Here is a 22,397-nt window from a genome sequence, read left to right as displayed (position 1 = left end):
ATTGTACCAACAGACAATAAGCTGCACAGCATAATGAAACAATGCAGCATCATTGTGTATTGTACCAACAGAAAATAAGCCGCACAGCATAATGAAACAATGCAGCATCATTGTGTATTGTACCAACAGACAATAAGTAGCATAGCATAATGAAACAATGCAGCATCATTGTGTATTGTACCAACAGAAAATAAGCCGCACAGCATAATGAAACAATGCAGCATCATTGTGTATTGTACCAACAGACAATAAGCCGCACAGCATAATGAAACAATGCAGCATCATTGTGTATTGTACCAACAGACAATAAGTAGCACAGCATAATGAAACAATGCAGCAGCATCATTGTGTATTGTGCCAACAAACAATAAGCTGCACAGCATAATGAAACAATGCAGCATCATTGTGTATTGTACCAACAGAAAATAAGCCGCACAGCATAATGAAACAATGCAGCATCATTGTGTATTGTACCAACAGACAATAAGCCGCACAGCATAATGAAACAATGCAGCAGCATCATTGTGTATTGTGCCAACAGACAATAAGCTGCACAGCATAATGAAACAATGCAGCATCATTGTGTATTGTATTGACGGACAATAAGTAGCAGAGCACCGATGATAGCGTAGTGTGACTCAGCGTCGTGCGAGGCTCCGTGACGGAGTGTTGGCGGTGCGCTGCCTACGGCCTGCGAGAAGACGAGGTCACGGCGGTGCTGCAGGCCGAGGGCCTGCACGACGGACGCGGCGCCGTCCTGCATGAGCAGGAAGGTGACAGCCTGGCGGGCGCGCTCGCTCAGCATGCACACGCAGTCCGTGAGCGTGGCGAGCAGCGGGTACAGCGTCTCGCTCCACTCCGCGCCTGCCGCCGTCACCGAAAGCGCGAGTGCGGGTCAGGCAAACGGGCGGGCGCGTAACGACGCGTCGATTCATCGAAAGTCTGCATTGAACCGCATGGGGTACGCTGCGCTGCAGACACAGCCATCTCCTACACCGATGGACAACTTAGAGATCACAGTGCAACCGTAGTCACTAAACGCTTTTCTGCAGACAGACGTCAAGGTTCTAAAGAACCAATGACGAGCTTTGAGATGAGTGTGACCTTTCAACTACAGCAAGGAGCCTGAAGTCGTCGTCAGCCTAACATTTTCCCGCACCTCCAGTAAGCGCGGTTGGCTACGTACGGGCGCGGAATAAGTTCAACATACGTACATTTTCCACAATCACAATCGGCCAATAGTCTTTGGTAAACATAAAACAAAACATTGAGAGGACACGGGGAGTGGGCAGTTGTGTATACACTCAATTTACAATACAACCAAAGCACCACTGCATTCCAGACACTTGTTTGCAGAAGCACAACCATGAAAGCCATTCACACCTGTGTCACCCTACCCCGAAGCTCCCCCAATGTTTGTCACTGTTTGAATTTCCAGCCACACTAGAATCTACAGTCCCAGACAGCAGTGTGCGATGCTTACCAGTAGTTGGTGTCAATTCCACCAATGTCAGTCCTCCATCTGCAAGAGACACAATGGCGACAGGGTGAAGGGGGTAACACAATGCTGCCATCTTCTTCTTATAGCGTGCGCCTACTTGATCAAGCCGGACCCACAGCTTCGTCTACAGCCCTCAGTGCTCTCAGTCCTTCATCCAGTCTGCTCAGAGGTCAGACCTCCACAGTATCTGCCAAAGTCTGCACCATTCCCGCAGTCAGGGCTATCCCAGATGTCCCACGTGGCCTTGTTAGCCACGCATTACCCTATCCATAATGCAACATTTGGAAACTTTGTAAGTATGTTGAACTTCTTTTGGACCATACATAGTTTACCGTGCTCATTGGAGGTGCAGGGGACGGACAATATTTTTTTAAAGAAATTAGTTTTCAACCTTGATTTATAAGTGCATAGCTCCAGTGTCTTCCTAATATCTGAAGGAAGAGTATTCCAGACAGCCGCAGAAGCACATCTCATGGCTAGGCAAAAAACGCTGCGAGGATGACCAGTTTTCACGTGATGGTGGCTTATGTTCCTTGAACTTCTTCGAAGCCAAAAGTCCCCCACTGCCCTCAATCTCTCAATCCACTGCATCTGACCCTCAAGTCTCCCAATTCTTGTGGCCTGCACCGGTGGCATCTCCACAGCCCTTCTGATGTGTGGGGCTGTGTGTGAGTCTATGGGTCTCTGAGCTCCGTAGCCCTTCTGATGTGTGGGGCTGTGTGTGAGTCTATGGGTCTCTGAGCTTCGTAGCCCTTCCGATTGCATTTCTTTGTTTCTTTCCAACGCAATGCCACACCATCCAAGCAAGTCTAGCCTCCCTCACCTGCTTGAGAACGGCTCCAACTTCAAGAATATTAGTGACCCCTGCTAAGGCTATGATAATATTTGTAACCCCCACTTTGGGGCGCCACGGTGGCGAAATGTTAACTACCTCGCCTGGTATACAGGAGGTCGTGGGATCAACCCCTGATGCCTGTGGTCGTGTGGATTTTTCTCCAGGTCCTCCGGTTTTTCCCTCCACATTTAGAAAGATGAATTTAAGAGTATTGGCTGCTATAAATATCCACATAATAAGCCACTTCATTGAGCTATCTTTTGTGGTCAGGTTGCTTCTGAAAACGACCTATATAGCTCAGTGGGCCTTGCCTTGGTAACACAAAAATAGCTCGTAGTTCAGTTCAGTTGGTTCTAACTTTTACATTCCGGCTCTGACGCAATGTTTGAAACGGAGGTGGGGGGGGGGGGGAAGGTGGGGGGCACCGTACTCCCAACTCGGGACGATGCCGACAGCTCTGCCGAGGAGAAGACGTCGTCGGAGGCGTTGGCCTGGCCTTCCTGGCCGCAGCGGCGCTCGCGCTGCAGGAGGCGATCCACCGCCTTGATGATGCAGTCCAGGCTTTTGTCCACGTTGAGCCACACGCTGCTCTGCGGGGCACGCGGGCAAGACCGGCGCAAAACAGCACGCACGTCCCGTTTGTTTATTCATTCACAAACCGCTCCACGGCTGCAACAACAAATCCAGCCGCTTGATTGGTCGCAAGTGTTCATTTTGTCTAGGCGCTCTTCTTCCCACCTCCCCCCCTCCAACCCAGCTTAAATATACGCTCCAAGCTTGGTGGTGTTTCATTCTTCACCTGAGGACGGCTGCTTGCGTTGTGGCCGAAACGTCGTGAGAATTATTTTATTATGTTTTATTTTTATTATTTTATTACTTCCCTTCTACGTGACTTTACTGAAAGAACCAAGAAGATGTTTAAGTATGTTCAGGAGTGACAAAAGTCCACTGCTGGATGAAGGATTACCTCTCCCCACGCCATCATACTTCACCATGCTTGTCGGTGCCGACTGGTGTGTGGGAGGGAAACCCCAGGAGTGGTGCATTCGTCGCTCGCCCATCACGACTGATTTTGATTTGCTCGCGATTGTAATCCAAATCACCGGTTTCATAGCGCATTGCGCTAACCACTATACCACCACTCCCCTGCAACTAGGGAAGTGAGATTAGTTTGTGATGTTTAGCTCATCAATATACATGAAGTCAAATTTAATGTAATGTCTGCATTAAAGATAACATTACTGCTTAGATATGTTTTCAGCTTGGATGCATTAATTAATTGATATATAGAGTTCTCATGATGCCCATAGATAGACCTCTCAGGATGCCCATATAAAGATGAAACTTATTCATGTAAAATGTTGGTGATGTGGCCAACGCTGATGTTTACACACCGCACAAGACACTCAGTTAAAGCTGAATCAATCTCCGGGAGGCCCAGGATCGGTTCACGGTGCACGACGCTAACCACTAAGTCATCGCTACCCATGCACATACACACAAAACATGTACGTAGGTACATGACAAAAACATGCAAAGTATGTACTCAGGCACACGCGCACACACAGAGACAAAGATTCCCCACAAAGCCATAAAGACTGTTAGGGCAAGTGCTGTTATCGAGCACTGATGAAGGCCAGTATGGCATGCGAGCGGGTGGGTGGCCAACACCACGCCCGGCCGCCTTTGTCTCCCCAGTGGTGATGTTTACGCATCACACCAAGTACTCATTTGAGTCAACCTCGGGGAGAGACCCAGGACCCATGCAGATAATCGTCGCTAGTGTTGGCCGTGAGCGGGAATCGAACTCGGGTCGCCGGGTTCACAGCGCAGCGCACCAACCGCTGCACGACCGTTCCCCACTACGCACGCACACACAACAACAACAACCGCCATTCGCCACTAAGTGGCAGTGACGTCACCACGACGCTTGTACCAGGCCTGGTACACACACACGCACACACTTGCACACACACGCACACACTTGCGCACACACACGCACATACTTGCACACACTTGCACACACACGCACCCACTCTTCCTCGGGCCACTCGCCGCCGCACACCGCCGAAGTGCCGGCCGCGTTCCCGGCCGTCATCAGGGATGCGAACGACGACGCGATGGACAAGGTGAGCGAGGCGCGGTTCTCCCGGCCCGTCCAGCGAGCCGCCAGCGAGTCGCGATCGTTGCGCAGGACGACGCGGTCCCTGTCCTCGACGCCCTCCTCTCCGCCCCCGCAGCTGCTGCCGCCGGCGCTGCCGCTGGGGCTGCCGCTGCTACCGCTCGCTTCGCCGGGCGGGGTCGGCACGGAGGCGACAAAGTCGGGGCGCGCCGACGCCAGCGAGTGCACGGCACCGCCCAGCAGCTTGCAGTCGCACACCGTCACCAGCTGGCGGGTCTGCGCAAAGACGCGACGAAGCGGCAACAACAAAATGTCGTCATCGTCGTCATCGGCACGGAAAAAACCGGGCACGTTCGGTGGCCACTCTGCTCGACGCGTGCGCCGAGCGCGGGCCCCACCTTGTCGGCGAGGCTGGCGAGGGTGCGCTCCAGGCCGCACGCCGAATGCTCGCGAGCGGCGCGGGAGAGCCGCTCGGCGTAGTAGGCCACCTGCGTGCGCAGCGCCGTGATCTGTGCGTTGAGCTCGCGGGCCTTCACCACGTCCTGCGGCCGCCACGCGCTCGCTCGCGAGCCCATCGCCGGGCTGGCCGCGGCGGGAAGAGCGATGACACGAGGGGGGACACGTGGCATAGGGGAGGCGAGCGTCAGTGGTGTGGCTAGATTCACTGCCCGACTACCATCGTCTTCCCCGGTGCTCATGTTTGTGATGTTTTATGATGTACACACACAACGTGAATTGTATTGGCCAAAACATCCACGAAGCTGAAAATTATCTGCATGTTAGTCAAATTGGATTGCACACAGCAACATGGAGCCTTACTGCAAAAAATTAGCAGGATCCTCTGGACTAAGCGCTTTGAGACTCAGCGACTCATTTATGGGTAAACAAGCATAACAACATTTCACTGCACCAGGCACTCATTGAAGTCGCATAGGCGTGTGGAGGCAACATGAGGGATACGGGATACGCGAGAGACGAGTAATATGGGATACGGGAAGCACATGGGGATTGATTGTATGTATGTTGAACTTCGTATGTAGCCAACCACGCTAATTGGAGCTCCAGTGGCTTCCTAATATTGGAAGGAAGTGCGTGGCAGATGGCCGCAGACGCGCACCGGAAAGCAGGCAATGCAATAGAGTGTATTTGGGAGCATGGTGCAACACAGCAGGAGCATTTTTAGGATGAATCGAATTAATCAGAAGTGACTAACAGCGAGACCTTCCTGCCCTCGTGGTTTGTCATTCCAGTGCGCTCCATGTCAATTGACTCTCGCCTGGCAGACCCAGAGCAGGCAGAACACGGTGTAACAACCATAGCTCCGTTTGTCAACCCGGCAGTTTTTTTCTTCTTTTAAAGCCCTTTGCCAATCCACTGCTGGATAATGGGCTCCCCAAGCCATTCGACTTGTTTCACCGTGCTGGCCAAGGCATAATGGGGCCCGGGACCAGTTTACATTTCACTCACCTCTGACGTCAGCCGTGTAAACTGGGCTATTGCTAAAAATGTCGTATATACACATCATGAATTGCTTGAAAGTAAATTTGAAGGTGTCAGTGCTGAAAACTAACACTCAATGATTGCAGTTTAAATAGATTTTTAGTGAACTAACAAATCATTGCAAATGTGGAGAAATACAAACAGCTGACTTTGAAAGCGTTATGCTGCGTGGGAGTGCGCGTGCTTTCCTGTGCCTACGTATATTTGCGTGCGTGTCGTTGTGTGCGAATTCGAGCAGCGGTGACGCAGCGTGAGGGCACTGCGCTACGAACCCGGGTGACAACAGTTTGACACTTGGTCAGCTTAAAATGTGAGCCCAGTCCAGTGTGCAAACATCAGCACTAGAGTGACAAAAGGCTGCTGGGTGCGATGATAGCTACACCACTCCCTAGTATGCCTTGCTCCCCTTGGCAAGTGCTTGCTAACAGTACTTTCCCCAACAGTTTGTTGAAGCTTGGCTGGGGGATCTTTGTCTTTGTGTGCGAATGTGTATATCCGAGTATAAGCGCCTGTGCATGTGTGCGCGTGTGCATGTGTGCGCGCTTCCAATCCAGTTTCGTTCACCTTTTCTTCGACTCCTCAAATTTGGTCACGAGCTTCCGCAGGCCCCCGGTTTTGAATCCCTGCACATGAGCTGCAGGCGCTCCCACCGTCACGATGTCATACGTGTGGTCTGAAATGTAACAACGGCAAGAATGAAACGCCAAAGAGGCTATTCTGCTCTCTCGTCAGCTACTTACACGTGCAATTATTCACAATCGTTTGACCATATTGCAGCATGCGTTGAGCCGAGACGGAGAAACATAAACAAGGCAGGTGTGCAAGACGGCTTGGGATGATTCCCCTCTCACTAATGTTTGGATATTCAACGAGTTGCTAAAGGCCCTTACACTGAATTGTATCAATGTCAACAGTGGTCTGCTGTAACTTCAGCAACCTACAGTGACCCTCATGAATTACATTATGAACTTGATGACAATTAGCTACATATTTACCATTTTAAATGTGCACTGTAATAAGACTTTTCAATAAGTAATTACTGTACAGTTTAGCATGGTTGTGCGATGTGGCATGTTCTATTTATTAATTTCCTCACAAACTGCTGCGGTCATATCGCAGCAGTGGCCATGTATTTCTTTTAAGGAAATGCCACACGCACATTTCATAGATAGAACTGTGATGCGGTTTCAAAGAAAGGGTTTAGCTTTGTGCGGGTGGGCATTGTGGTCGCACAGGAAATTGTGATACAGACACATTAGAAGCGACCCTAATATAAGGCAACTGGTTAAGTATGGATTGTGATGTTTCTCCGACTACAATTTGGATCTTTGACAAGTTGTTTTACTTCGTGGAAGTATGTATGTTGAGCTTCTTTCGCACAGTACGTAGCCAATCGTGCTAATATCGAAGGTGTGGGGGAAGGACAACAAAGTAAACACAAAGGAGCAGTTCTAAAGAAATTCGTTTTCAATCTAGATTTAAAAGTGCACAGCTCCGATGGCTTCCTAATATCAGAAGCATGAGCGTTCCAGATGGCCGCAGAAGCACATCTGAAAGTGCGCGATGCAGTGACCGTCTTTGTTCGATGGTTAGCCAAAAGTTGCTGCGAGGGTGACCGGAGTTTGCGTGATGGTTGATGCAAAGTACTGTGGTTCATTTGCGTCAAGCACTTAGTGAGCAATGAGTGTGACCTCACAATGCATTCGTTTAGAAAACCCAGTAGCCAATGCAGATCGGCGAGCACCGGACGGACACGGACAAATCTTGCAGCACCCGTCACGAAAACGTGCCGAAGAATTTTCATGATACTCTTAGGTTTTTTCGGTAAAGTCACGTAGGTAAAAAAATAATGATAAAAATAAATAATAATAAAATAATAGAAGAAAAAAATAGAAATAAAATAATAAATCACGACGTTTCGGAGGCAACAAAACGAAACGTCGTGATTTATTATTTAATTTATATTATTATTATTATTATTTTACCTACATGACTTTACCGAAAAAACCTAAGAGTATGAATTCTTGCAGTCACGAAAGCTTCAAATCTAGAATTTTCATGATGTTCGCTGACGGTGACCACGTGTATAGTGTGAACGGACGAGCCACTGCGAGGCGGGGGGAGGCACACCTGTGTGCACGTCGTCCATGACCCGCATGCGCTGCATGTGCAGGTTCACCGGGACGAATTCCAGGCCTCGCTCCGTGCGCAGCCGGCTCGGCTTGAATGACGGGCCTGTTCCGCCACCGCCGGCACCGCCGCCGCCGGCAGAGAGAGAAGCACGTCAACACGGAGCTTTAGATACTCGCGTTCAGCCTGCCGTCGCCAGCGCTGCTAATCTCATACGCCGGGCCATGGCGGGACGTGCCCCTTTGCCATGGAGGGTGCGTGCTTGCCGCCACAGGGCAGTGTTTCGAGCGGTGCAGTGGGGTAGGTTGTGGGGGTGCTGAGTGACGTGGTGGTTATGCAATTTGGTGTGGAGACGAGGATCAGTAGTTCGTGGTGTGTTGGGTAGTGCGTTGAAACATAATAATTTAATACATTTCGTGTTAGCACCATTCTCATAGTGCACAGCTATCACGAAAAACACCATATATTCCAGACGGGTACAGCCTGCCAGTCAGGTGTGACACTGTTACGTGAATTGACCCAAGTAAAGTAATTTGCGAGTGGTTTTTCAAACATGGGCAAAAATTTGACCCGTACCGCCAGCACAGGTGCACCACTTGTTTTTCAAATAACATCACAGGACCGTTAACATCCCACTGCGAAGCAAACGGCGCATATCAGTTTGCGCTGGGTTAGCACACGCTGATTAGCACACGCTGGTTAACACAGTCGCAGTATTAACCAGCGTGGCTTTGGGGCTCGAAATTACAAACCACCGCAGCCAGCGACAAACGCGCTCTCGCTCGGCCATGTGACCGCTGCCCTAGATAACGTGTCGACTGCTGTGGTGGAGTTGATATGTGTGGGGGCATCGTGCGGGTCAATGTATGTGCAAGTGTGTAGTGCGTGACGATTATCTAAACAGATCCTGGGCCTCTCCTAGGTAGACTCAGCCTCAAAGGAGTATCTGGTGCTGTGTGTAAACATCACCACTGGGGAGACGAAGACAGCCACACGTGGTGTTGGCCACCGACCCCATCATGTGCCGTGGTGCTAGCAAATAGCACGTGCCCCAACAGCCTGTTAAAGGCTATACAAGGGGATCTGTGTCCTTGTGCGCAGGATAACGTTTTGAGCAGTGTGTGGTGGTCTGGTGTCGCGAGAGCGTACGTGTGTGGGATCGATGTATGGGATGGCGTACGGGCTAGTGTACATATATGGAGTAGTATATTCTACAAGGGTCATGTCAGTAACAAGCTGCACGCCGGTGGGTGCAATACGTGCCCTTGTATCTGTTGAGCTCGCGCTGGCTCTCCTGGTAGGTGTTGATGACGGACGTGTACTGCATGACCATCTGCCTGCGGAGGCCCTCCCAGTGAGGAGACAACTCGCCCAGCTCCTCCAAAGCCAAGACTCTGCACACGCGCAGACACGACATACCAGTGCGGCCACACCGATTGATGGTGCACGATCTATTCGCTTAATCCAGCAGTGGATTGACCATGGCTGATGGCGAGAACATAATGAAGCGGTGTAGCCAGAAACACACTAAAGCGTCTTTGTTACCCCGGTTCTGACGCCGATACACTGCACCAGGTGCTCCTTTTAAGGCAGAGTCAACCTGCGGCAGCTCCAGGACAGATTGAGATAGCACTTGCCACTGACGTTATCCATGACCCGTTGTTGAACACGTCACCAGGTTCTTAGCGCAGTGTGCAAACCACTTAACGACTGCTCCATATCCACTGTAGTATCACGTGCTCACATAACTTGTATAGTAGATTCAACTGCGCCTTTAACGATTGGTAATATAATCATTATAATGTAGACTTTGACTATCGTGCAGTTGTAACATACAGTAAAATGTGCTTCTACAGTTTATCTTCCTGTCGGCATAGCTTACCTTCGTGTGCACGACAGTTAGAAGTAGTAATTGTATATCAACATGAACAACGGATAACACAGTGTCCCCCCTTCCCCTGTTGGCAATGCAGTGGCAAGGCCGGCACTAATTAAGGCCAGTAGGACACGTGTGGGGGCCAAGTGGCCGGAAGAAAAGATCGGCCACATCAATTCCCCGGGGCACTGCCATTATAACCACAGGTCCAATGAGGTACGGTGCTGACTTTAGCCAGCAATGACCTCCGGGGGCAAGCCGGCACCGGACACAGATGCTCAAGAGCAGCTGTCATCAACCCTACGAGGATGACCCTGCAGCCTCGGTTATAGAAACCCGCCCCCAACTCCAATCATCCCAAAAGGGCTGCAGGGAAGGGAAAAAAAACCCAAACAACTGTGAGCCGTCAACCTCAGAGGACTGCTATCAAGAAGTGACACGTGCCTGTGGCGGAGGGTGGGCACAGGGGGGGAGTTAGGAATTCTTTTTTTTTTAAACAGCTGCGACTTTTTTGGAATTGGAGCCAGCGTCTGTGCCTGTGACTAATTAGACCGGATATCGATTTAATACCCAGCACAGGTGCTTGCCACTGGTACAGGAATTCATCTGTGTGCGCACACCATGCATCTTTTGTTTGATGCTTCCTAAGGCATACTTGTGTTTATCTGGGTGCACAAGCAGACATCGTGTGTGGTGAATATGCTATCGCCTGAATGGGTGTTTACAAGGCTGTGTACGTGCGTAAGGGCATGATTGGTTGCTTAGGTATGTGGTCGGGCGTGTAGATGAGTATGTGCGTGACGCAATTGTGTGGTTATGTGGTTAGGTGTGCAGATTGGCGAGCGGGTATGCGAATACACATGGTTATGTGGGTATTCTGTTAGGTGTGTAGATGAGCGAGCGAATATGCCGGTGCATATTCGCTCACCCGTCTACTGGACATCTGTGAGAAAGAGCTTTCGAGCTCATCGCATTCCTCCAGCATCAATAAATACTCCGATTCTGATAAGACGGGAGTAAAGGTGAGGCGTGTAAACGTGTGTGTCGGCGAGCGAGCGAGCCAGCGTGCGTGCGCTCACGAACCGGGCGCTGTCCTCCTCCACGTACAGCGCCAGCAGCTGTCGAGGTACGTGGAACGACAGCAACGTCTCGCCCATCTGCTCGTGCACGCGCAGCTGATTCCCGTCCGTCGTGGGGAGACGGTACGTGCGGTAAATCACGCCCTCGATCACTGCCGCCCCCGCAAAAAAGTTGATAAATCGTTAACAAAGCACAAACGCATTTGCACGAATCAAATAAAATCGTGTTGTTCACTTACGCTCCCCAGGTAAAGACACCACTTAGGTACAAATGTATTTTGTAACAAGTACAAAGGGGATGCTGCCAGTGGTGTAATGGTTATTATCAGAGTTCACCGGTTAATTCTCCTGGTGGGGCAGTTGAAACAATGGCCAAGTTTGTTATAACACCCTCCCCCCCTCCTGTCCACCCAGCAGTATAAATGGATGCACCCTTTCCCATTCCGATGACAAACGTGTATGACAAAGTTATAAAATACACGTTATTGTTATTATTGTTCAGGTTGGAAGACGTACCGAGGCTCCCACGGGGCCATTGCGGGAGAGCGTGTGGCACAGTTTGGCGCCAGCTATCATAGAGTGCGCCCGTGTCGCGACAGTTCTCTGCGGTGAGTACAATGTCTTTGAAAACAACGGCGCAATGCCTCTCTAAATAAAATTGACGACGAACTGCTTACGCGTTCCGAGACCCCACCCTGCACAACTTGCAGACGTCTCGGAGCGGGGAAAGGGGGCAGAGGTCGCAACCGGGTACCTGATACCCGTACCCTACCCGATACCCGGCTAACCGTACCCGGCCGGGTACAGGTACGGGTACCCGTTTGCGACCCTGGTGCGGCCGGGTACGGGTACGGGTAGGCCGTGAGTCACTGGTGAGTAACTGTTTGTCACTCATTTCCCAACGTCTTGTCTCTTCTCACAATTCAAGTTACTAGAATCAACCCACCCGCGCCTGCAACATGGCTTCATCCCAGAGGTCGAAATCGGGTACCCGATACCCGTACCCTACCCGTACCCGGCCGGGTACGGGTAGGGTACGGGTACGGGTATCCATTTGCGACCCTGGTGCGGCTGGGTACGGGTACGGGTAAGGAATCAAAACCCGTTTGCGACCTCTGAAAAGGGGTAAACATTCCAGTTTATAAATTTTATTTAAAACAAAGCTATGATGATACTCATCTCTCTTTAAATCATTCATTGGCTTTCTTCTACGCACACGAATTACCAGATTTCAGCAGCGTGTCTTTGCGTAGGGATGAGTATTTGGCCCGAACACCCATAGACTCTGCCAAGCTTTCATCCACAGTCAGCACCGTCTGTAGGACCAGGCGATCACAACAATGGTAACAATAACAATCAAAGTGTAGTACGTGACCCACAACCCTAACGCACCGAATCCTGTTATTGGCCAAAGAAATTTCCTTCTACAGATCCACACAGCGGGCGTGAAATCAACTCAAGCCACGACTCTGAAAGAGGACATCCAGTAATACTGTACTTATAAAATCACTCCAACAGGTCCGTCTTACACAACCCTGCAATGGTTCTTCCAGAGTGACTTATTTCAGATCAATCATTCGATGATCAGGTGACACATTGACAAACTTTGGCTCTGTGAGAAAATGCCTACCACTGCTATGACGACGACGACAACGATGATAATACCAGTAGCAATGACGACGGTGAAAAAGTGGTTGACCATCAGAGGCGTCGAGGTGGGATGCTGATGGCGGCGAGAGCATGCGTCCACACACGCACACGCACGTACCCGGCTGTTGTCGGGAGAGCCCCTGTGTGCGGAGCGAGACTCCTCGTGTCTCTCCATCTGCCAGCCGAGTACTGAGATGTTGCCTACTCGCTCATTCTCCGGCGATCTGTGGCGCGGGTGACACGGCGGGCACCGCCCCCCCAAGCATCAGCAGGACCAAACCCCCAAGCAGCGGCCAATCCCGTTTAGATTTTCTTTTTAATATTTATATCCAGAGCGCAAATGTTACGGCTGGTGGTAATTTGACACGAGAGGGCCGGGCCGTTGAGATTTCTCGAGGGATTTGAGCGAGAGTGAGGCCGAGCTAAATTTATAAATATAAACATGGGACGCCTGCAAAGCGGCACAGGCGTCCGTTGGGAGTAGTAACTGGGCTGGCGTGTGTGTCAAGGGTGAACAGGATGAAAGGCGGAAGGAAAGGAGAGACAAGGAAGGACTCACGTTAATGTAATATGCAGGCGGTGGTTTCTGGAACTCAAAAGGTCCTTGATGGTAAACAATGCTGTTCCCAGTAGGTACATCTAGCAGGCGACAGCATTAAAGAACAAAGGCTGTCATTAGTAAAACATTACAACCATCGTCAGCATTGTCAATCGTTAACCATTATTCACCAATAGAACGAAAGAGAGGCAGAAATACTTGCAAACGCCAAACACTTGAGGAAGTTTTTTTTTCAATTTGCACGAGTCTCTTTTAAAAAGTGCTTAGCAACCGAGAATATGAATCACGTCTTGGACACGTCCTTGACTTTTCATGACTGTGGGTTAATTTATTTGTGTTTGGGGCGAAGAGTGGGGAGGGTGGCACTTGGCACCATCCGTCCGCACGCACGCACCATTCCCTGGGTCCTGTCCTTGACATCGTAGACGGAGAGGCGCACGCGCGTGAGCTGCGTGGCCTGCGAGTCCGGCAGGAACGCAATGCTGCTCAGGAAGATAGGAGTGCTGGTTCCCTGCAAGGCATCAGGGGGGGAAAGGGCGGAACGTGATAGAAACGCAGCACACAGCGTGCGCACACTTACAATGGCGTGACTCGCCGCCTTTGTTAAAAAAATAAACTCTCATGTCCATTCGCATCCACACTCGCACGCTGTATATCTGTTGCCATCCCTCTGTCTCCCCGTCCAGCAGTAGATTGACAGAAGAACTGTGCATGTACATGTAGGCGACCGTTAACATAAACAAAAATATCTCGTCTACGTTTTCATGTCGCGACGATTATGAAAGCGTCAACTTCCTGCTTCTACAAAGCAGCAGGGGGAAGCAAGAATGTTTTCGGTCGATGATGAAATATGCAACAAAAATTGCAGACAACTTTCATAGATGGAAAAAAGCGGCAAACAATATTCAAAAAAACTAAACAGGTTACACTCGACACTGAGTACGTTTTGTAAAAAATCGCTTGTTTACACTAACATTCCCTTGAATGTTAAACCACAAGGAGTACGTACCACGACGATGACATGGGTGAAAAGCGCTTCCCTTCCCCACCGCAATCGCACAAGAGCCACAACAACCAATCCCTGTCCCCTCTGTAGGAAATGAAGTTGCACGCATGCACACAGGCTGCTGCTTGTCTCAAGTGCAGCTCAAAAGAAGCCAATGTTTGCCTGGATTCAAACCCACCATCTCACATTAACCCACATGGCCACCTCGTGTCCAATCATTTTAATCAGACAAATTATTTGGAGGTATTGCATTGGCAGTAGTGCACAAAAACAACACTCACATTCTTCATAACCACTGCCTTTATAGATAAATAAGTTTCCCTCACTTTATATAAGTTTCTTTTTGCGCAATTTTGCATATGTATGTGGCGAACTTATCATGACACAAAATTCGCGATATGCGGTTTGAATTCAAACATATGCGGCTGCGCGATCGAAACGTGGGACAACATTGTGTGTGCGCTGTATGCGCTACTGGGCAGGCAGCTGTCTTGTGTGATGCATTGTGCAGTTAGGTGACTGTGCAGTCTATGCTGTGCAATTTGGCTTTGTGCGCTCTTTATTTGGAATGCATCTACCGCAATAAAAGAGAGGGTAACCTGGAGCATCGGTGACGTTTCAGGCAATTGCCTTTCTTCACAGCACAAAGAGAGGCCAGAGAGGTAGAGTCACCATTTCAATCCGAGTTAGTTTAGGAGTTGGGCGCGTAAGGCCCAGGCGGCACAATCACCACCACCGCTATCACCCTCCGCACCGTTACGCGTCTCCGGCGAGGGTTTGCGCGCCCTATGCGCTCACCTCGATGATCTCGGTCTGCGCGTGCTTGGTCCAGAAAGCCTGCGGCGGAGTCGTGACGCTCACGGATACGAACAGGCTCGGTCGCCGGTCCAGCGACGATGTCACGATTTCGCTGCACGCTGCCGGCCGGCAAATCGGCAAAGGGTTAAACGGTGAGTGGTTAAGAGTTGAGACACTTGCCAAAGAACTGGTCAAAGTGCAGGAGAAATGCGGTCATTTGGCTTCTCACCAAGACTGAACTCCAGAACTGGTTCATCCGGATCTTTGCTGTTGGCTGGAAAACAAAAGGTTAATAATTATCCTGCATAATTGTTATTTACATTCGTCAGCAAAACTTGGTTACGGTGTCACCCTCCACCGGTGCTAATTCACAACAACTTGGCTACCGTCATTTTATGGTGGACACAGACACAACAGGACGAATGATCCAAGTGCCTGCAAGTAACGGAAGAGTCGACGTTTGACAGTTTTGCTTTGGTATGACGCGCAGTAGAAAGGTATTGACAAATGCAACAATGTCTCTTTAAAAAACGTGCAACCTGACATAAAGAGCATGAACTGCTCCTTCTTGATTTGAAGCTTTCGTCACTGCAGGAATTACTCTTTGGTTCTTTCGGTAAAGTCCTTCTTCTTGTACTGTACAACTTCTGCATTTTGTAGAATTTTTAATTTTTCTGACATCCATATAATTATTTCAACATGGAAATTGATCCAATATTTGCACATGTTCCCATTTTAATTTAAAAACAGGGCACAACGGCAAGGCAATGCCTTTCAGCCGCGTATAGCGTCACAATATTTCTCCCATACCCGGTGCAAGTGCACGAGTAAAACGAGTGACCCGTTTCTGCGTTGGCGATCCCCGGTCAGTGGTGGAAATGCCACGGTCCAAAGACGGAGACCAGCATCTCTAATAGGACAGCTTTGTTCATCAAATCCGGAAGGATAACGATTATGAGTCTTACCCCTGCTGGTACGACCTTACAAATTGCGAGTTGACGCGATCCCACTGCGCCACTGCGCCGCCCGTTCAATGTAACGGTGCCGCGTCGCGACGACGAACGTCGCAAACCAAATGTGTGAACAGTACGAAGACCCATCCGGAGTTTGATGGGAAATTCCCCGTTGGACAAAGAGGCTGCTGGCCAAAGATTGGCGTTCTAATCATTGATATTCAACGTACAGTGTTTACAAGCATGCACAGCGGTACAGTAACACACATAAGCCACGGGTGCCGGACGCCGATGGAATAGTGACACGAAACCAATTCAAATGCTAAGTATTGAATGGCTTCGCTGGAAACAAGAATAGCAGACTATCATAATAGCCAAGTGTGCTGGTACGTGGTGTGCATGCATAAAAACATTTCCTTAAAGCAAAACAGAAAAAATACCACTCTTTTAAAACTCATCTGCATAGCCTGACATTTTACCATCGCCGCTTCTCAGACCACGTGTGGGCGAGATTTATTTTCACTTCAAGGAAAAACTTTGAGGAAGGCTATAGCCCTACGCTATGCGCACATGTGTGTAAATACGTGTGTCGAACTTCTGTCACACCGTACGTAGCCAACCGTGATAATCGGAGGTGCGGGGGAATGGAGAACTAAAAAAGCAAAACACAAAAAGCAAGAATACCGTGTGTGTGGTTTGGGTGTGTGCAGTGAGGCGTGTGGGTAGTGCAATTGCTGATCGCCATGATCCGTTCACCCAGGCAGAATAATCGGTCTTGGCACTCCCCACGTAGATAGACCCAGCGTTAAATGAAGAGCTAGTGTAGTGTGCAGGCATTATCACCGGGGAAACAAAGGTGGCCGGATGTGATCCTGGCCACTCAACTTACATATATACCAGCACTTTCCCGAACAGTCTGTAAATGCTACACTGGGGGGGGGGGGGGGGGATGATTGCCCTTGTGTGTGCGTGTGTTCGGGTGTGTGTGCATGTCCGTGTGCACGCGTGTGTGTACGTGCGCGTGTGTGCGTGTGTACGTGCGCGTTACGTGTGTGTACTTGCGTGTGTACTTGCGTGTGTGTCCGCGTGTGTACATGCGTGTGTGTCCTTGTGCACGCGTGTGTGTACGTGTGTGTGTGTACGTGGGTGTGTTTGTCCTTGTGCACGTGCATGTGTGTACGTGCGTGTGTGTACGTGCGCGTTGCGCGTGTACCAACTCACGCGTTAGAGGCAGCCCACGCGCCTCGCTTGCCACATCGACCGTGGCCGCCCGCAGTAGGGAGGACCGGCCCACGGGGGACCTCCGGAGGGGAGCGGCCGCCCCCAGCCCGACCTCCTCCCACCCCCCACCGAGGCCACTGCCGCCACCACCACCACCACCCTGCGATCCTTCCCCCGCCATGCAGGGGGCCGCTGCTGCGGGCAGCCGGAGTGGGGAGGGGGGCCGAGGCGGGTCGCCCGGCCGCTGCCGGCGGCGGCCTGAACGTCACGAGAATGACCGCCCGCACGTCCGTCGACCTTTAGGGGCTAGTGGGTAGAGGGGGCAGGAAGGGAACGCTCGTGTCAACGGAGGGGGAGGGAGGAGGAGACATTGTAAACAGACGACTGTGTGTATGACAAAATAAGAATAGGTTTTGACCCTTTATGGCGATAAAACAGGAGGTGGTTAAGATGTTTAAAACACCAAAATAGAACCCTTTTGCAAGGAATCAAGTCTGCATCAACCGTGCATGCTACTTGTGGTGAACGTGCAACAAACATGCGCTGATAATATACTTGCTTTGTATTTGAAAATAAAGAAGGCTGTCTCTGGTATAGGCCAATCAATTTCAAATATGCAAGTATATTTATCAGAGCATGTGTGTTTGCCCGTTCACCAAAACTACGTGTGGTTAATGCAGACATGATTCCTTGCAAATTTTTTATATTTGGCGTTTGAACATCGAAACACCTCCTGCTTTATGGCCAGAAAGGGTGAAACCTATTCTTGTTTTTTTCATTCTTTGATACTGGCAAAAAATATGCAATTGTTTAGAGGACTGTGTGCACTGTACAAGCGAATGGAAAATCTAGCGGTTGCATATTTAGTATCAATGAAACTATGAACTAATTTTCCTTTACCAGGTAAGACCAACTGAGCGACCTGGCCACAAATGATAGCTCAACGAAGTGGCTTATCGTGTGGAAACTTATAGCAGCCAAATACTCTAAACGCGCGTTGATTCTTAATGTGGGGAGGGAAACCTGAGAACCCACAGAAATTCCACGCAAGCACGGGGAGAGAGAGAGACACACGCAAACTCCAAATATACAACAGACGTCAGGGTTCGGGTCGAACCCACAACCTCCTGTATACCAGGCGAGGTAGTTAACATCTCCTGATGATGAGAAAGACACAAACTCCACATATACAGCATGCATCAGGATCTAACCCACGACTTCCTGCATACCAGGCGAAGTAGTTAACATCTCGCCACCATTGCGACCCCTTGAAAAAAATTACCTCCTATAATCACCCTGAAATGTCTGTCCGTCCCGCGCGTGATGTCACTCCACATGAGGCCCACCCCCCTCATTAATATTCATGACTGGGTGGATTTTTACACTCACGCAGAAGGTCGAGCTGAATTCAATTATTAATTGCGCAAAGTCCTTCACAGAAAGCGACGCTAAAAAAAATATCTAAGCAGCACAGTGCTACATCCGTGCGTGAAGTCACTGCAAATGAGGCCCCCCCTTTCATTAATAGTCATGCCCGCGTGGAAATTTACGCACTTCACATGCCGCACCCCACCACAATAACCATGAGCGGATGACGTCACTCCACATGCCGAACTCCTCCCCAATAATCATGAGCTGAACAATTTTTCGCTTTAATATTTCAGATTTACTATAATATACACCCTTCCTTGGACGGGCAAAAAAGCTAGTTGATTATATCAACCATTTACAATTAAAATAGCAACTAAATGCAATCGCATCTCACGACGATTTAGAAATACGGGAGGAAAATAAACATTTGGGGAGGGAGCGTCACAGCAGGGAAACGTGGGAAAGAGAGCGACACCGTTGTACAACCCAATGCTGCCACGTTACAGTGTTGGATTTTTGTTGTTGCACATTTTTACATTGTATCACGCTTTAATTCAAATGGACAGTAAAACCTCGTCATTTTGGTACTTGACAATTCGTAATTGTGGATAATTCGGCACGGCTGCGTTTGCGGCATATATACAGTTTTAGTAATTCGCCACGAGCCGAATTGCCATGCCGAATGATCAAATTTCGGCATACGCGTGGAGCGATGCCACGTGCCACAACCCAAACAGTGACTCAGTCTCGTGGCAGCGCGCGTGGTGAGCGTCAGTGCAGACCCGTTGCTTTGGACTTTACCTTGTTTATGGACTTTACCTTGTTGATGCACTCTGTGCAAGCCAACCCTCTCAGAAATGTCGTCTACACCTACATAGAGAAGTAGTTGAAAGGGACTGAAGCATAAATCCCTTAGTCTGGAATTAATGCAGGTGTGTCAGTGCGTATGGTGTGTGAAAATCAAGCACCTTTTACGACATCAAGAAAAGCCGGGAGAAAATAAATTATTTGGGCAGGAGTCACTGGGGAGTACCATTGCACATAATTCGGAATATTGGATAATTCTGCAAGGCCAGAACCCCGTATGTGTCGAATTAAAACGAGGGTTTACTATATATATTTTATTTCGTTAGAAATTTTGTATGTTCATCCGCACAAAGGAGGGAGGTCAGAATCAATCAAAATTCATCACCAGTGCAAACTGTGTGCTGTGCGATGAAACCTATCGAAGTACACACACTCTTTCATTCCATTGAACACGAATTACCAAAATTATTTCTCTGAGAATAAACATTTTAATGTATTCTTACGAAGGGATTTGAAGGTTACAGAAAGGAAACAATCTATACATAGGAAACTTTTTTAATAGTAATAATGCTGAAAATAAACAAATCATTGCACTGTTTTGCATCTCGTTTTGCTTCCAACGATTTATTTTGCACCGCTTTTTTAGTTTTTATATCTTATTGGTCTTTCCACCTTATTTTATTCCCGGTTTGCTACCAACATAATGTCATGAAATGAGGAATAATATTGAAACATTTTGCAGGGCAGTACTATAACTCAACAACTACAACCCAATGTATCGGAGAACGGATGACAGCGCAAAATATTTTGACGGTGCCTTCTGGAAAAATCCTTTCAGTGGACTGTTTGCAGCCATTTTTAATTTGGAACACAACACATCATGCCTTGACAAAGTGTATCCCGCACATCTCCCTTGCAGAGCATCACTTCTGTTCTCGTGAGCTCTCCATGTGTTTGTACAGCCCTTTGAAAATCCAATGCTAATATGAGGGCTTCCCCACACTTTGCAGAGTAATGGGATTTATTTGAACATACTTCATCACCTCGCTGCACGGGCTGGTGAAGGCGGGGCAGCATATAAGTACAGCACAACAATCAATTTTCTTCACTGCCCTCTGCTGCCCATCGTGTAGCCCACGGCACTATGGGGGGGGCAACCTTTATGTACCATCGAGGCTCAAACCTGCTTAGCTTCCGTGATCTGACGAGAATGAGCACATTTGCGGGCGATTTGATCATGGGCAATGCAGCTGGTTAGGCGTGCAGCACAGTACGTACACCGTATCCTGGAATGTGTATCCAAATCCGTACAGTGCTTATCGGCACAATCGCGTGCACGTTACCCCGTTAATGATGCATTACAGTGGGAGATTATCACAAAAGCTCCGACACACAGATTCAGTGTGGCACTCTGCGTTGGGGACACAGCCCAGCGCAACAGGGATGATGCATCTTTTGTCCCTGACAGGTGAATCCTGGACTTTGTTCAACCCTATCCGTGGAGATTACAGACTAGGGGCTACAAATCATCACACGACTTCGCTTCCAAACACTGTAATTATTTGGCAGTCACACACCACCCATGCATCAGCCAGAGCCGTAAAAAAAAAAATCTATCACACTGTTATCGAGTGCCCACAGCCAAAGTCTCACAATGGCCTGCACGACATTGCTGAACAGTGAGTGCTATGCGATGTAATTGGATGCTCTGACCCGTCCAAGTCACACAAGCTTGGCAGACACATGCTGCACGTCTCCGTTGTGCAACACCACGTCAATAGTGCGCGCCACGTCAAGCTGTGATGCGTCATCCTGTGTGCACGTTATTACCGTTACATTGTCAAGGAATTATTATATTTGAGGAATGTTACAATCAAATGCAATTTCTCCACATTCTTTCATCTACTCGTCCACGGTCGTCCATTTGGCCGCATCTGCTGTTCAAACGCCCCTGGCCACCTCTCCCTCTTTCATCTCGCTCTCAGTCCCTCCTCCACGCATTCTCTGCTCAATCAAGCAAAGGCTTTCTGTTGAAGCCCTCGGTCAGCCTTCGCTCAGTGGGAGGTCGCTCATTTGCCTCTGCTGTGGTCTTCTCCAAGCCATGCATACTGTCGGCTACCTGGCCCTATTCAGGCTCTACACCATTCTGTTCAACTCTGCCCATGACTGTCCGTCTCTCTCCATAAATATAAATGAGGTGTGCCACTTACAAAATGGCCCAAATTTTACCTGTCACAGCAAAGCATCTTAGCCACACTAATCGGGTACTAGAGGAACAGACTTTCAACCTGTCGATACTGTGTTTCTAGATTTGGCGCACTCCGTAAAAGCGAGCCCGAATAATTTGTTCACGTGATTCTTAAATAGCGCTCAGGTGTGTGTTCATGCGTCACTCCGCCAAAAGGTCAAAGTCACATTCTGCCCTCGGTAAGGGAGAGGTTTCCGATCGCTGCTTTGGAGAGAACTCACAGTGACTCTGGCTGTTCCTCCGGGGTCATGCCCTCACGGTGAAGTCAGATGTATCCGCGTGAACCCTGAGAACAAAGCACAGAGGCATTAGGAGCCCGCCGCCACCAGTCGTAGAGTCGGAAAATGTTCACCGTGCATCTTCGGCCCCCTATGTCAATCCACTGCTGGATGCGGGCCTTCCTTCACGCCGTCAATGCCGCGGGGGTTATTTCAATCGAGCTTCACCGCGTTCGACGGTGCGGGCTGGTGAAGGCGGGCAGCATAGATTGACAACGCAGCAACGGATGCTTTCTCTGCTGCCCAAAACGTAACCCTTTGTAACACTTTGGCTCTCTTTGTGTGGTGGCTGTTGCCCATCCATGTGCTACTTGGGGTCAAACCTGCTTAGTTTACGCGATCTGACAAGACTGGGCAGATTCCTGGTGACTTGGTTATAGGCTGATATGTACAAGTGTGCATGTGAATACTTTACACGCAATTCAGTGCGCATAAACGTGCGGCATGAGCTTAAGATGCATTT

At 49.3% G+C, this 22,397-nt stretch overlaps 1 protein-coding gene across 2 annotated transcripts in view; it reads right to left on the bottom strand.

The window, feature by feature from the left end:
* The window catches only part of LOC133350014 (inositol polyphosphate-4-phosphatase type I A-like), a 70,395-nt gene that overhangs the window by 18,051 nt on the left and 29,947 nt on the right, over positions 1 to 22,397 (bottom strand). For both annotated transcript variants that reach the window (XM_061563964.1, XM_061563963.1), the window contains exons 2-18: positions 21,878 to 21,942; positions 17,231 to 17,536; positions 15,286 to 15,330; positions 15,057 to 15,175; positions 13,647 to 13,763; positions 13,253 to 13,332; positions 12,812 to 12,917; positions 12,269 to 12,359; positions 11,048 to 11,195; positions 9,352 to 9,482; positions 8,089 to 8,193; positions 6,523 to 6,631; positions 4,857 to 5,040; positions 4,369 to 4,734; positions 2,767 to 2,926; positions 1,484 to 1,522; positions 689 to 864 (exon numbers count right to left, since the gene is read on the bottom strand). In XM_061563964.1, coding sequence (XP_061419948.1) covers positions 689 to 864; positions 1,484 to 1,522; positions 2,767 to 2,926; positions 4,369 to 4,734; positions 4,857 to 5,040; positions 6,523 to 6,631; positions 8,089 to 8,193; positions 9,352 to 9,482; positions 11,048 to 11,195; positions 12,269 to 12,359; positions 12,812 to 12,917; positions 13,253 to 13,332; positions 13,647 to 13,763; positions 15,057 to 15,175; positions 15,286 to 15,330; positions 17,231 to 17,411 — 2,157 coding nt within the window. In that variant the 5' untranslated portion in view covers positions 17,412 to 17,536; positions 21,878 to 21,942. The remainder of the gene's footprint in view (positions 1 to 688; positions 865 to 1,483; positions 1,523 to 2,766; positions 2,927 to 4,368; positions 4,735 to 4,856; positions 5,041 to 6,522; positions 6,632 to 8,088; positions 8,194 to 9,351; positions 9,483 to 11,047; positions 11,196 to 12,268; positions 12,360 to 12,811; positions 12,918 to 13,252; positions 13,333 to 13,646; positions 13,764 to 15,056; positions 15,176 to 15,285; positions 15,331 to 17,230; positions 17,537 to 21,877; positions 21,943 to 22,397) is intronic.

This window comes from Lethenteron reissneri, chromosome 32 (genome assembly GCF_015708825.2).
Source record: "Lethenteron reissneri isolate LAM-NWPU_2019-01 chromosome 32, ASM1570882v1, whole genome shotgun sequence".
NCBI lineage: Eukaryota > Metazoa > Chordata > Hyperoartia > Petromyzontiformes > Petromyzontidae > Lethenteron > Lethenteron reissneri.
Note: the sequence above shows the minus strand (reverse complement) of the source record. Positions and strands in the feature narration are given on the sequence as shown.